This window comes from Cebus imitator, unplaced genomic scaffold, assembly GCF_001604975.1.
Source record: "Cebus imitator isolate Cc_AM_T3 unplaced genomic scaffold, Cebus_imitator-1.0 Scaffold3, whole genome shotgun sequence".
NCBI classification, from domain to species: Eukaryota; Metazoa; Chordata; class Mammalia; order Primates; family Cebidae; genus Cebus; species Cebus imitator.
In genome coordinates, this window is record NW_016107318.1 from 11,935,313 (window position 1) to 11,950,368 (window position 15,056).

Here is a 15,056-nt window from a genome sequence, read left to right on the forward strand (position 1 = left end):
TTAGATACTGTATATATCTATATTATAATATAGATTGATAAGTAAATATGGCCACAAATTAAGCAAAATTGGAGCATCTTCGTGTGATATAATTTCAGGAGGGTTCAAGCAATAGTTTCCTTTATGCTAAGATCTCTTTAATCTGTTCACTGAATTTTGAAATTCCAATTTTTTAGTTTAAAGGTGTAATATGGTGGGTTGTATTCCTACCCAAATATTACCTTGAATTGTAATAATCATGTGTCAATAATGCACATGTGTAACAATCCACATTATCTCCACCTGGTGGGTCCAAGTGGAGATAACTGAATCATGGGGGCAGGTTCCCCCATACTGTTCTCTTAATAGTGAATAAGTCTCATGAGATGGTTTTATAAACTATAAATGGGAGTTTCCCTCCACAAGCTCTCTTGCTTGCTGCCATGTAAGATGTGACTTTGCTCCTCCTCTGCCTTCCACCATGATTGTGAGGCATCCTCAGCCATGTGGAACTGTGAGTCAATGAAACCTCTTTCCCTTATAAATTACTGAGTCTCGGATATATCTTTATTAGCAGTATGAAAGCAGATTAATACAAGGTTTAATTTCTATTTAATTGGCAAACCCTATAAGAAAGGTGCCTATTTAAAGTTGTGATATCTCATCTATTCCTTAATTCAGTTAAGTTCAAGGTCTTTTTGAAAACTGGTTTCATTAGGGAAGAGGATGAGAGCCTTGGGCATCTGAGAAGACACGAAGAACAGGTTCCATTATAGTAGAAACTCAAGTAAAAATAGTCACGCTGTTGGTGTGTTGGAGTCAATTTGTACTGGCTCATGGGAGTCAACTGCACTTGAGTCTTCCCAATTCTAAGTTCAGTGACATTAAGTTGATACCTTGAAATTAGTCATAGGGAGAGTATTTATATTGCTGCCATTGGCAGATGCCACAAATCAAGGCCTTGTCTTTCTCCTTGGAGAGAAAGTTACCAGCCCTCCACTGGGCCTGCAGCTTAGACCGAGTACAGCAAAAACAACATTCAGAAGTTTTCAGTTAGCGCTTTTTTAAAAAAAGTTATGGTGAGTGATGAAAAAGCTGTGGATATAAAGGTCTTCTTGATTTTGTTATTCTACTCACAGTATGAACCAAACTATCTACAGTTTGGGAATGTTATTCAAAAACTAGGTTAACAATAAAACAGGAATTTGAGGTCTTATGACCCTCATTTTGATGGGGTTAGTTGTATGTTCATTCATTTTGTTAAGAGAGAAGAAGTGTTTAGAAGTTACTGTCATTCTGTTATCCCTACTTTGCATTGCTTTTTTCATAAAAACTTACCAGGCCAATGACTATATAAATATATAGGTACAATGACATATTGTGAAAATGACTCACTGGTTTCAACTAAAATGTAACTAAGGCAGAAGGCATTAATCAATTTAAATGTATTCTCAGTTTTGCCTGAAATAAACAAACAGAAATGTTCCTTTAACAATGGAATTGTTTCCTCTTTCAGAATATTCATTTTTAACGTGCCTACATTTTCATCGAATACCATGCAAACTTGCTACTTTTCCATTAACCTAGTTTCCTAAGTCACAAACCTTTTTCTCATATTTTACTTCTGTTATATTTCCTCGCAAAAAAAAGGGCTCAAGAAGAATTTATAAGTACCAGTTACTTAATTCTCTTCCTAATTTAGGATTCTATGTCTTTTCCAAAAGATTTTATTGAAACCCAGTAATAATTTTGTCCTCTCTTCTCAGAATGCATCACCAGGAGATGACAGAGCTATCTCCAAAAAGGTAAAAAACATATATAAACACAAAATAAAGAAAAGCAAAGGAGGAAAAAAGGAAATGAATGACAAAAAAAATGAAGCTTGAAGCAACACAAAAAGCCATGTACCTGCTCAATCCAAAAAGCAAAGCTCAATGCAAAAAGCAGGAACCTGATAATCAGTCCAGCTACAAATATTCATTTAGTGGTTAAGAATTCAGGCTCTACATTATTTGCCCTTGTGCTTTTTGGACTCATAGGAACCTACAGGAAGCAGGGTTGTATGTACAGCCTAAACACATTAAGTGAACAAACAACATTAATTTGCTTTGGTATGCTGACACATGTAGGGCAGTCCATACTTACTTTATGAAGAGGTAGTTCTTGATGATCAAATTTAGACTTAGTCTGCAAGTTTAAAGTCATGCTTCTGCCTGCATGCATTGCTGAAATACCTCCATAGGGCAGCATGCCAAGGTTAACTGTATTGTGTTTGTAAGCAGCATTCTGAGTAGAGGAAATAATCATGTGACAGGGTGTGAACACATGCTCAACAAACTGATAAATTACATGAACATGTTTAAATTTATAACACTTAACTTTAAGCAGGCAAACAGTAACTTTTTTTTAAAAAACATGCACTTGATCAGACAGAAGCATACAGTAAACGGTGTTAGTTATGCACATAATGAGTACCATCCAAAACTACAGAAAAGACAAAAAGCAAAGAAGATACATTCTGTTTTACATCTGCTGCTAACTCAACGTCATAAATTCTATTTCATACACATCATGATAATGGTGGCTTTGGACAAGTATTATTCATCTGTGGTAGTCTATTCATTTAAAAATTTCAAAAGTGAAATCTTAAATTTTACCAGCTGCAGATCTCTGGTCTCTTTCACATTGTGAGATCATCACATATGGAAGACAAATATTAGTTTCTAACTCTGCCTTAAGGTAAGGCATTGCAATGTTAAAGCCAAAATCAGTCTCCTTTATTGCTCAGTCTGTAGGCTTAATTACAGCCACTCAGAAAAACAGCTGGTCAAAATGGCATTTGAGCTGACCATAGGCTAGACTGAATTTACTTGTTAAATCAGTTAAACCAATAAAATACATTTTATGTGGATCCAAATATTCTATTTTTTGTTTCTTAAAAATTATATTTTAGACTAAAGAAATTTCATAGCAATATTAAAGCAATTATAATTTATTGATTTATTAATGCTATTTATCTTATATGTCCAAATACCTATAGAACACTTTGGTGGTATTTGCATTTAAGTGACTGATAAATTTTTTCCTATAAAACTTTGTTTAAAAATTAAATGTAAAATTTTAGATACTCTGTCATCAAATTGTTTCCACCAGTACAATCTCCTCTTTGAATCTACAATGGAAACGTAATCATTGACAACATTTGGCCCCTTTAAGTAATTCTCTCACTTGGAAAAAAAAATCACAGAAGTTAACTTAGTACACTTTTGTTAAACCAAATACTACTGAACATTAAGAGCAGGCAGCTATTCTATTCTGAGGGAATTACTGTCAAAGTAATGATTTTTAGCATCAAAGATTATTATACTTCTGATGGTGTACTTGTCTTCCAATCATATTTGTTATGGATTCATCGTTATTTCATACAGAGATTTTCCATTGTCACCATGCCAAAACTGAAAAAGACACTGAACATCTCAATCTAGCACTTGGAAAATTCCTTGAAGTTTAAAATTCCTCCAGTCTGGTGTTCTCTAAGCTCCTATAGAACAGAAGCAGTCTCAGACATATGGGTTCATGTTTCACCTGTCACAGTGTGGCTCTGCAGTGAAAGCATAGGCCTTACAGTTAAACTAAAAGACGAAACAAGCATCTTTTATCTAGGGTAGTTATTGGAGCTGCTTCTTTAAGGTCAGCACTTAGATCTCTCGTCAACATTATGTTGAACTGTTAAGCTTATCCAATGTCCAAGTCTCTAGGCAATTGGCTTTTATGTGGAATGGACAGAGATCTTGTAATTTCCAGTGTAACTATTTGATTTTCAGGGTTCAAATGACTCAATTAAATTTCACTGGAAAGAAGCACATATTTCCATGGTGCAGTCTGCCTTTGGACAGAATGTTAAGTAGCACAGCTATGTCAAAACTAGTTTTACATAATGTCTGTGCTTCAGTGCTCTGAATTCGTCTTGTTGAGTAGCTGGGAAGTTTTATGAAAGATATAGCCTGAATAGCTCAGTTAACTCAGCTGAAAGACGGAAAGAAATGTGACTTGGAGAAAACAAAAGAAAGAGCTTCTAGGATCTGATAGCTCAAACCAATACTCTAAGGTAATTTAATTTGCTGGAATTAAGTGAGAAGCTATTGAATGTACATTGAAATTGCTTTGAAAAATAAAAGACACCTAGGGAACTGTATACAAACAGAGGTTATATGAAGACCAACTAAGAAAGGAAGTGTCGTCATAGCAATGAAAAAATACACGAGTTCGCTTTTTGTTATCTGGGATATGCAGGGCCTCCAAACTTTTGCTGATTGAAATCTCTCTCCCCTAACCCTATGTTCCTGCCTAAAATTCTTGCTTCATCTAGAAGAGTCACCTACTTTTCAGTAGCTGGGATCAAAGGAGAGAAACCATTGGTCTGGACACCTGTAACTAAGTGATGGTACCAAATGCTTAGAATTTTATCTTTTCTTTTTCATTCTTTGTTTTCACTCATTTGTCTGTTGCCTCAAATTGCTAGTCATTGTACATATGCTCCAAAAAGCTTCTTATAACCTTTCTTGACTAGTTCATCTTACCCTGTTACGTATGGTCGTGTCTACACGAGGCCAGAGTTCCCAAACTGTACTGTATTATTTGGCCCCAAATATTTTCGCCCTCCAAGTTATCTGTCTACATGGAGGGTATACTTGAGGTAAGGCATGGTGACAACTGACCAGGTGTCTCCCACTGACAGCCAGTCATGAGGCTTTGATGAGGCTCCCTTCAATGGGACTGAGCAAACCTATTTGAAACAGACATTCTGATGAAATATTTTGCAAGGCAGAACCAATTTCCACATTGAGACACCCACACCCACATTTATTAGTTAACTCTTTCCCTGAAAAAAATTGTTTTCTTGTCATGTAGACACGACCTACAAGCAATATAATTATTTGAAAAGAGTAAACCTGTAAACATAAAATTCAGTATTAAAGAAATACATAATAAATGCAGTGACCTGTGCTTTTAGCAGGACACCAAATAAAATAATAAAACTATTGAGTGAAACATTGCAATAGTATATTATTACCCAGATCCCCAATTTACACTGAACATTCAACTCTAGAAAATGAGAACAAAAAGCCCCATTTTCACAAAAAGGATTTTTAAGATTCTAATGTCAATGCAGAGCACATTAAGCCCTCTACACTAAAGCCACAAAGTACACTGAATGGCAATGGCCAATTAATAATAGTTCTAGAAAATGAAATACCAGGTTTCTCTCAGATTTGAACAAGCAACAAAATGTAATTCCAGGCTTCATATGATTTTTTTTTTTTACTGTCCCCAATCCCTGTATATTACATGCTTTTTTGTGACTTACTTTTTATTTTTATTTTTATTTTTCTGAGATGGAGCCTCTCTCTGTCACCTAGACTGGAGTGCAGTGGCACAATCTTGGCTCACTGCAATCTCCGCCTCCTGGGTTCGAGTAATTCTCCTGTCTCAGCCTCCTGAGTAGCTGGGAATATGGGAATGTGCCACCACACCTGGCTAATTTTTTTGCACTTTTAGTAGATACAGGGTTTCACCATGTTGGACAGGGTGGTCTTGAACTCCTGACCTTGTGATCTGCCCGCCTCAGCCTCCCAAAGTGTTGGGATTGCAGGCATGAGCCACCACCACCATCGTGCCTGGCCTATTGCGACTCAATTTTTAACTGAATTAGAATTAATTTTCTTTTTTGATGCAATATATACACTTATTTGTATGTTTGTTATCTTCATAAAGACATCATATATTTTTGTTGTCTATAGTATAATTTGAATTTAAATAGTTCTTTCTGTATAAAAACCAACATTCTAAATGGCAGGGTTTTTATTAAATGAAATAATGTGTAGGAGAGCATTTAATCCCTGCTTATTTTTCTGTTTCTTACTGGGAAGATTATTGCTCATTAGATATAATAACTAGCAGTCCCATAGCAGTAACTATGTGCAAATTTTATAAACAAATTAGGCCTGACTTTAATATAAGTGAGTCCATTCAGAAATGGGGGAAATATTCTCTTTTTATAGGTTCAATAAAAATCATACTCTTTAGGTCACTAGAGAACAGTTTTGTGTCCTAGGAGAGGCATTTTGCCTTAATGGCTAGAAAGCAGTTGAAGCACCATCCCCTCTAATGGAGCCAAATTCTTTCTTACTAACAATATGTAGGTTAGATTTGATGAATAACGCCCCTGCAGGTTATGAACTCTCAGAGAGCATTTAGTCAGAGCCATGAGAGACTATTATGATCCATTTCCCCCACAATATAAATACTGATCATCTAATTCATTCACGTAGTTCATGCTTCACTACATGTGCTTAAAAATGCCAATAAAGTAATACTAAAGGCAGGATGGATATTCTTACAGAGAAATGCCAGACATACCCTGTCTAACCGTCTAGCTTCTATATGTCTAAGCAGCTGTTGTCTCCAGTCTGCAGGCATTTTACCACAGCTCTCCTCTCCCTTCACAGTAGGCCTCGTCTTTAAATCACTGTTATCTGATGGCTTGTCAACATAGTTACCCAAGTTATAGTCAGATGGTATTTTTTCCAAAAGAGCTGCCATAGTAGGCCTAGCTGAAACTGGCCTGGTTTGGGAGGCACCGTAACTCTCTGTACTGTAGCTTCTTGCAGACAATGGCCTCCTCTGGGTAAGGTTTTTAACTGGAAAACTTCCCGCCTGAGCTTTCACTTCTTGATATGAAGGGTGTTCATCTTCATACCTGCCATTCCTTTTCAGGAACTGGGACTCAGTCACTGTAACGCTGCTTTGGCGATCCAGCCCTCCCCTATATGGAGGTCTGCCGTACCTATCAGTTGGGGGCAGCTCGTGAGGCTCATTGACCCTTCTAAACATGGCCATTTCTGTGGCGCTCACCAGGGAGTCGGCCCTTCTCAGGAAGCCTGCCCTGGCCCCTTGGCTTGCGAACTGGGCATTCACCACAGCATCCTCGTTCACAGATGGCTGAGAAAATGAAAATATCTGCTCCATCGGTGGGTATCCTCTGTAAGCTCTAGGACTAATCAAATCCTTGGCGATGTTTTTGCTGGCCTGTTGCACGTACTCAGGATTGTGTTGAAAAGAGGGTGGTATCCTCTTTTCGGCTTTCACTTCCACTGATCCTTGAGGATTGAAGCTTTGGTCAAATTGATAGACTTTTTTTGTCATAGAAGCTTTTTGTTGTTGTGGCCCTTTACTACTTCCGTAGGTGAGCATCTCATCATCCAGCATCGGGACTGACTGGCTTCGAGACATACTGGACATACCATGCTCTGGTCCCAGCATCTTATCTGGTCGTTCGTGGCTTCCTAAGTGATCACTCGCAGTAGCATAGTTTTCTAATGGTATGTTATACACTTTGTATGTACCAATGTCAATCTCATCGATACTCTGTGACTTTTTGAATTTATTGGACTTGATATCTTTCATTAGGGGAGAAAGCCTCTCTGTGCTTTTGCTAATTGAAATAACACCTTTAGAAGATTCCGGGCGGCAGTGGATTTGAGAAAAGACATTACTAAGACTCCTGTTGGGATTGGAATCATGATACTCCCATGGTACGCCTGGAGAAAAAGGACTAGGTATTTCAGTAGATTCCTTTATATGTTCTTTCCTCTCAGGTAATGGGCTAGTAGTGGGGGTTGTCTCTAATTTGGAAGGAAAAGCGGTCCTGTCTTCAAACGGACTAGGGGTTCTGGTCCAATTCTGCCAAGGATTGGAAGGAGGCACTTCTGTTTCTGGTGTGTGTCTGTGTGTAGACTGCTCAAGTTCCAGGGGAACACCAACAATCCTATCTTGCCTGATCAAAGGCCTACGTCCATGCGAAGATGTGCTTCTAGATTTCGAACTTAAGAGAGGATTACTGTTGGCATTCTCAGCGGCGGTTTCCTCAGCCACAAACCCTGTGTTGTCATAATGTGAGCCATCAGTCCAGTTGTCATTGAAAGCATCACTCATTGGCAGCCGGTCAGGACGCTGTGGTATATTCCCTGGGGGAACAGCCTCTCGCTGGCTGAGTAATGGCTTTGCATCGAGAGGTTGTGGGAAAGACGGTGCAATCCTGTGAACACAATGGGAAGAAGAAATTGAAAAGGACGTAGAGTTGGGTCTTTGGTAGAAAGAGAGCCAGTAGGAAAGAAAGCCATCATCCTTTGTTTAACTGATCAATAATCCTCACTTGTCTTATGATTAAGATAGTATAATTTCATATTAAAAAGAATCCATCCCTTTAGCCTGCTTTAACTTTTATTTTTTCCTAGAAATAATCACCTTGTAATATACTATATAATTTACTTATTATTACATGTATTGTATATGGTCTCGACAGTAGGTATTAAATACATAACCATTGAAGGAATGAATGAAGGAAATATGTAGTTCTTAAGTAATGGTCCTGAAACCTGACTGATAATTAGAATCATATAATTCCTGGTACCCATTCCTGGAGATTCTGATTTGGTACATTTCAAACTATTGGCAGAGAGTACCTTTCTTACAAATGCTTGCTGTATCTAATGAAGCTAAATTGTCTTCAGATAACTTTTATTTGAGGGTCAGGTTTTGAAGACACTAAATGCTATTGTATAAGGAGTGTATTTAGATATCTTTTTGTAGAATGTAAGTTATATTACGACTTTAGATCACTGGCATGTTTATACCATTGACCATGTTATTTCTAGCAGATACTCAAATAATGCAAATAATGAATTTACAAACTGAAAGAGTTAAGATTTTTTATTATGAGTATTAATGAATAGGAAAAGTTACTCATGAATTACTAAAGAAGACACTGCCAACAGTGGCAATATTATCAGTAAAATATGAGTAAAAGTTATTGACTCCCTATATCATATGACAATTTTAATTTGCTATTTGTAGTGTAAAACACAGCAACAAGTTATAAAATGAAATTAGAACTGGGAAAATACTGCCTTATTGAGTCACTTTATTGTGCTCCGTGTGTAGTTTTTGTTTTTTCATCTGCAAAATTAGACTAATATAGAGGAGGAGGCATTTTGGAAAGATTAAGTGCTTTAAAATACATCCTAACTTTTCCAGGTGGTGATAAAATTATGATGATGATGATAGCAATGAAAATTTATTGAACACTTACTCTGTGTCAGGCACATAAATGCTTTACTGGCATTTTATTTTAATCCATAACGCCATTTTGCTTGGTAAAACATCCATGTCTCATCAATAAGTATCAGTGAGCAAACACAATTTTTAAATTTTTTAAACGTTTTGTTCTACCATCTCATCCTGTTACCTCCTATCATGTTTTCCTTAACTAATGGCCTTGCCCTGTAAGGTGGATTCATCTGTTCTTGGCAATCCAACGCGAACATTTGCTTACCTGCCCCTTCTGTCTTCTAGGCCACTTGTGTGCTGAACACAATTCCAAAATTAAGAAGATTCCATTTTTTAAAAAGTTGCTGAAAATAAACGTTGGGGAACAAAAGGAGGGAATTCCAAACACACCTGTTACCCCACAAAGAATTATGTACTGCATCTTTAGCTGTTGTCTGCAAGGACCCCACTTTAACCCGGGTGTTAGAGGATCCTGAGGAAGCCTGGGAAGGCGAGTAGTCTGAGTAAGTGCCTGAGGAAACACTGTTATTCAGACAGTGAGTTTTGTCAACTTCAGACTCATCAGTTGATTCTGAAATTTAAAGGGGAAAATGTTATAATGCTTTGACACTGGCAGTTACACAGAAAAGCAAGTATGAAAAATGGAAACCATACCGATTAAGGTTAGAGATGCAAATTTGTAAAATATTTGTATAGACAATGGTGTATCATAATCATACAACTGCTGATTCATCATGCACATGCATTTGTAGCATATTTTCCACATTGGGCTCACAATGTTACCTTTTTTGTCCTTCCCTAGCAGAACAAGTTTGGGTGGGTACAGAGGGGTCTCAGCTAATGAAGGGTGAAGTTCCCCAATCCTCATTTCATTAGCTGGATGAACAAAAGAATCCTGAGAGATATAATAATACAGGACAAGGAAAGTAAACATTTTAACAATGGTTAACCAAAGTGGCAGTATCTTTATTTGGCTCAGATTCAAAAATGTGACTCTAGAATTCATATGTATCTCTGAGTTAAGCACTAAAAAAAGTTTTTTTCTAATGTAAGTGAGTCCATTTTTTGCATATTGTTTATATGGCTGGCACTGTGCAATGAACCGCGGAGATTCCAAAGAAAGATAAAATGTGGCCGGTACCCTCTGGGAGTTTATAATCTAGTTGGAGAGATGAGATATAACTCATTAGAACACCAGACTGAATTATGATAAGCCATATACGAGCAGTACAATTCACACAAATATATATATATGTAATTGTTCTAGTGGTGAATTCTCTTAAGAGTTTTAAGAGGACAGTATATCACTGACCAGATAAAATTTTCTTTTTTGTGCATCTCTAGCTGTATTAATTCACTGTCGGGTCCTATAAATTCTGCTCTTCCCACTACTTTCCTCCTAACTTTCTACTGTTTCCCAAGTGATCATCACCTCAATTTCTCAAGTTCCATCATGTCTTTTTCCAAAGGTTCCTGGTTTTCTCAAACCTAACCTAGGGCACCAAATCTTCATTCGATATTCCTTATTTGAGTGTAATAAGCAATATTGATACACTACTATAACTTCATAATGACAAATAAACATGTAGAAAACCCATGAATTTTCAACTTCCACCATTTAAATTACTATTCTCAGTTAACCACGTAGTGTGGAGAGCATTAGGGGAAGGTAAAATACCAAATTCTCACTTACTTCTACATATAAAAATGCCATATTTATGCCCATAAGTATGTATTTATGCATAGTAGCTATCATTATGTCTTATTTTCCCTTAAGATTAATTTTAATTCAAATAAGAATTTTTCAGCTTTTTAATTCATTAGTATCTTGTGAGTTTGGAGCACTAATGCAAAATACTTAGAAATATTTTGTTAAATCAGAGAAAAAATACACTTGAGGACAAAAATATCATAAATTTAAAAAGTCCTGTCTTTAATCGGTTGGTATAATGAACAGGCAGCAACTCTTACTATAAATATAATATATTGCCAAGGACCCCCATAGTGACATGCTCAGGTCTTTGGTTATTGCAGAGAAGCATGTCCATTTCTTTAACTCTTGGTTTAAGTTCAATCTTTTGGGATTCTTTTGGCTTAGGTTTGTATGGAAATATTTGCCCAAAAAACCTGGGTATATCTGTTACTTGTTATTTTTAAAAAATAGAATATTTCAATAAAAGAAAATGGGAAGATCATTTAGTCTAACACCTTTGTTTTCTAGAGGTGGGTTCTGAGACTCAGCTTAGGCCTAGGTTACACAGATGATTAGATAAAGATCCAGCACTGTATTGGGCTCCATTTCAGTGATTTTTCCTTACCTTGTGCTGCCTCCTGGTGAGCTCAGCTGTGAGCACATGAAGAACTTAAAACAATGTATCAAGTTGCAAAGAGAATAGGAAAAGGAGTAGAATCCAAAATTCAGTAGTTGAAGAGGCTATATTTGCTACTCAAAGGTCTTCTATGGGATACTATGTATGCCATATTGCCTATCCTAAGAAAAGCTCATTTCTCACCTGGGCTTCACAGAGCAAAGCTAACTACCCAGCAAAAGAAATTAACTGCTGACTTTGATTTTATAAATTCTTTTATAAAGGCCATATTTTCTTTATTTTGATTGATTTTAAAAATTATTTCAAAGATTTAGCATAAGAAATGCATGACAAAGTTTTAGGGTGACAGAATGGAGGATAAATGCCTTTACATTCCTTTGGAAAAATTTATAAAAAGATATGAGTTTGAGAAACAGTGCCATGAAAGGCATAAAACATGTTGACTTGCCAAAAAAATTTGTTACAAAGTATCATATTTCCATCCTATTTCTATTTTTATATTTTATTAGTCAAGCTACCTTGGGCAAGTCAGTGTATTTCTCTGGGCATTATCATTATCAAAGTGAAAGTAATCATAGTAAGAATTAGTGCCAATTCCTGTCTAGTACTAACAATCTGTGAATCTAAAGGTAAGTTATTTGTTTATATAATAATTTAAAAATATTTCTATGATAACTAATTACAAGAGTGGGAATTTTGTTTTATTCAAAAGAAAAACAAAAATAGAATAGAAACACAGAAAAGCAAACCAGCTGGTTGTACAAGCACAGAATTTTAACATAATTAACGGTTTTTTTCTTTTTTTTTCTCTTATGCTCTGCACGTTCAGTCCTCAGGTCATCTTGTTTGCATTGATTAGGTTTTCAAACTTGTATACCAAAATTATGACTGGAACTCTGCATGGTAGCTCTGGTTTGACTCAGGTTCAAGTTTTTGAACCTGTTCAAGAATTTCTATTGTGAATTGAAAACAGCCTTAGTGACCAAGCAGAGAGGATGATTATCAGCTAATTATGAACTTGTATTTCTTCTTAGAATAACATTATTGAGACAAGAATGACAAATTTGCACTGACAAGTAGATTCTCTTACCCTTATGAACAAAGTGATGATAATGATGATGACAATGATGATAATGGCCATAAATTACATGGCATTGATTACATCTGCTGCTGTGCTTCTATACTAAACACTCTATCTATATTAACTTTGTTGATTATTTAAAAGACCACCTTATTTTTTATCATTATGTGGCATTTAAATTATTTTATTATCATCATTTTTGTTCTGCAGATAAGGAAATGGAGGCTTAGTGAGGTAAAAATCATAATTCTAAATCACAAACTTAATAAATGGTAGAGACAGGATTTGAACTGGGATCTGTGCTCCTCACAGGTCTTCTATGTGATACCGTGTATGCTGTATTGTCTATCCTAAGATCACTCATTTCTCACATGGCTTCACAAAGCAAAGGTAACTATCCAACAAAGGAAATAAATCACCAATTTTGTTTCTATAAATTCTTTTATAGAGGCTGGAGGAATTGAGTTTCTTTTGGAAAAGTGGGTAAAGTTTTGGGGACTACTTCTGTGGGCAAAGACAGAGGAAGTTTTTGGTAGAAAACAGAATTTAGTGGGATTTCACTGTAAGCACATTAAACCATATTTTCTTTCTTGTGAGAAGACAGAAGTGGGAGGGAAAGAAAAGGTAAAATTTTCTTTTTCACACAATTGCCCTTCCACTGTTCAGATTACATCTTGGCTGCTACTGCCATAAAGAAAAGAAGCCACGGGTAGAAGTCAAAGGAGAGAAAGCAAGCTTGTTTCTGAGCTTTTGAGAGTCGAGGCCTAGCATGAATAAAAGTAATTTAAGTTAAATTTTGAGGGTAACTGACAATTTTCTGTTACAGGAAGAAAGATGTTTCTCTATTGAGGAAAATTGAAAAAAATTGGGCTGAGTCTTCTAGCAAAGGGAAAAATGCAGGACATTTTTGGAAGTCTCTGCCTTCATGAAACTCACAGTCTGAAGTCAAGAAACAAAGTAATCATAACTGTCCATTATATTTAATGTGATAATATGACGTGATAGAGAATATCAGAGGATCCAACTGATCAGGGTGATCAGGGATGGCCTTCCTGCTGAGGTGACTTTTAAGCTGAAACTGGAAGGATGAGGATGTGCTAGCCATATAAAGAGATCTGAGGAGAGGCAAATGCAAAGTCCACGAGGCATTATAAAAGAAAATCTTCCTCTCCTCCTTCCTCTTATGGCTCTGCTAGGTCTGTTCTTTATCTGACATAATGTCTGTTAAAACCATTGGCATATAGTTGGCAAAATGAAAGTGAGCAATAAATATTTATTTACCTTTTTTCCCCTTAGTTGCATTTGTAGTCTTTTTACCTTATTTATCTTTTCTGTTTCCCACTTCTGGTCCTGCCTACCTTTATTCTTTTATTTTTTGGTTTTCTGTATTTAATCACATGAATAAATATATAATGCAGTGTATAATACCCTCTTTCATAGCCTTGGCAGTGTGAACTAATAACAACAACACACAAAAATGGCATACAAGTGCAAAACATATTATAAATGCTTAGTATGCACCGTTCAGCTTGGTTATGCACATTTATTAAATCGGGGCATTGAAAAATAGAGGGTGGCCCTTTACTCTGCAGTTAATTTGAGACAGAAGGATAATACAGAAAGCAACAGTTCCTTCTTGCTCTAGGTCGGTTAAAAGTTAGGAAGCGAAGATCTAGAATCTCAATTTTAGATAAAGTATTGAAATTACCAGTGAAATTTCTGTTCAAGAGGAAAAGCTTAGTAGAAGAAAGCTAAGAAAGGGGTGGTGCAAATTCACACAGACAAATTTAAAGCTCAAAGTTGAGCTTTAATCTTAGCCTTGGCAATAAAAAGTCATTGTAGTGTTTTTAAGGAGGGCAAGGAAATGATTAGAATTCTGTTTTAGAAAGATCATTGACAAGGCAATGAGGAGGCAGGGGACAAAAGAAGCCAAGAAATGGGTATTTTTTATAGTAATGCAGGACAGAGTTGAGAGCCTGAGGATGCAGAAATGATACACTTAGGTGAAAAATGCACAGGCTTTGGTAATTATTTGGAAAAGGCAGGAAGTAGAGAGAAAGAAGGAAAAATAAATTAGGACACCTCTCAAATTTCTAGCTGGAGTGAAACAGAAGATAATGGTGCTAGTGAGATAAAAATATGGAACACAAAAGTAAAAACAAAAGCAAGTTTGCAAAGGAAACATTAAATCTAATTTTGGATTTGTTACGCTTGACCTGATTGTGGGACACTTTTAAAATATATTATTAAATTCATGACCAAATCCTCATCTATCCCATCCCTGCATTAAGGCATTTTAGAATCTGATTTTCGAGTAAAAGTATCCAGTTTACAGACTTTCATGACCACTAGTTTTTTTGATGTTAAATTGTGATTACAGGATATTTAAATATAAAATGTACATGTATGTATTTAGTGTGTATCTGCTAAATGTTGTTTTCCTTCCTCTTTATATTGCAGCAATATCTTTGAGACAAAAGAACAGTCTGTTGCTTTACTATAACATATGTATAATATTTTGGAAAGAAAAAGTTTAA

At 36.0% G+C, this 15,056-nt stretch overlaps 1 protein-coding gene across 8 annotated transcripts in view; it reads right to left on the reverse strand.

The window, feature by feature from the left end:
- The window catches only part of LRRC7 (leucine rich repeat containing 7), a 579,044-nt gene that overhangs the window by 80,994 nt on the left and 482,994 nt on the right, over positions 1 to 15,056 (reverse strand). For 7 of the 8 annotated variants that reach the window (XM_037739858.1, XM_037739854.1, XM_017532080.2 and 4 more), the window contains 4 exons: positions 9,892 to 10,003; positions 9,499 to 9,679; positions 6,400 to 8,077; positions 2,125 to 2,265 (listed from right to left, as the gene is read on the reverse strand). In XM_037739858.1, the coding sequence (XP_037595786.1) occupies positions 2,125 to 2,265; positions 6,400 to 8,077; positions 9,499 to 9,679; positions 9,892 to 10,003 (2,112 nt within the window). The remainder of the gene's footprint in view (positions 1 to 2,124; positions 2,266 to 6,399; positions 8,078 to 9,498; positions 9,680 to 9,891; positions 10,004 to 15,056) is intronic. The other variant, XM_037739849.1, reaches the window with a different exon arrangement.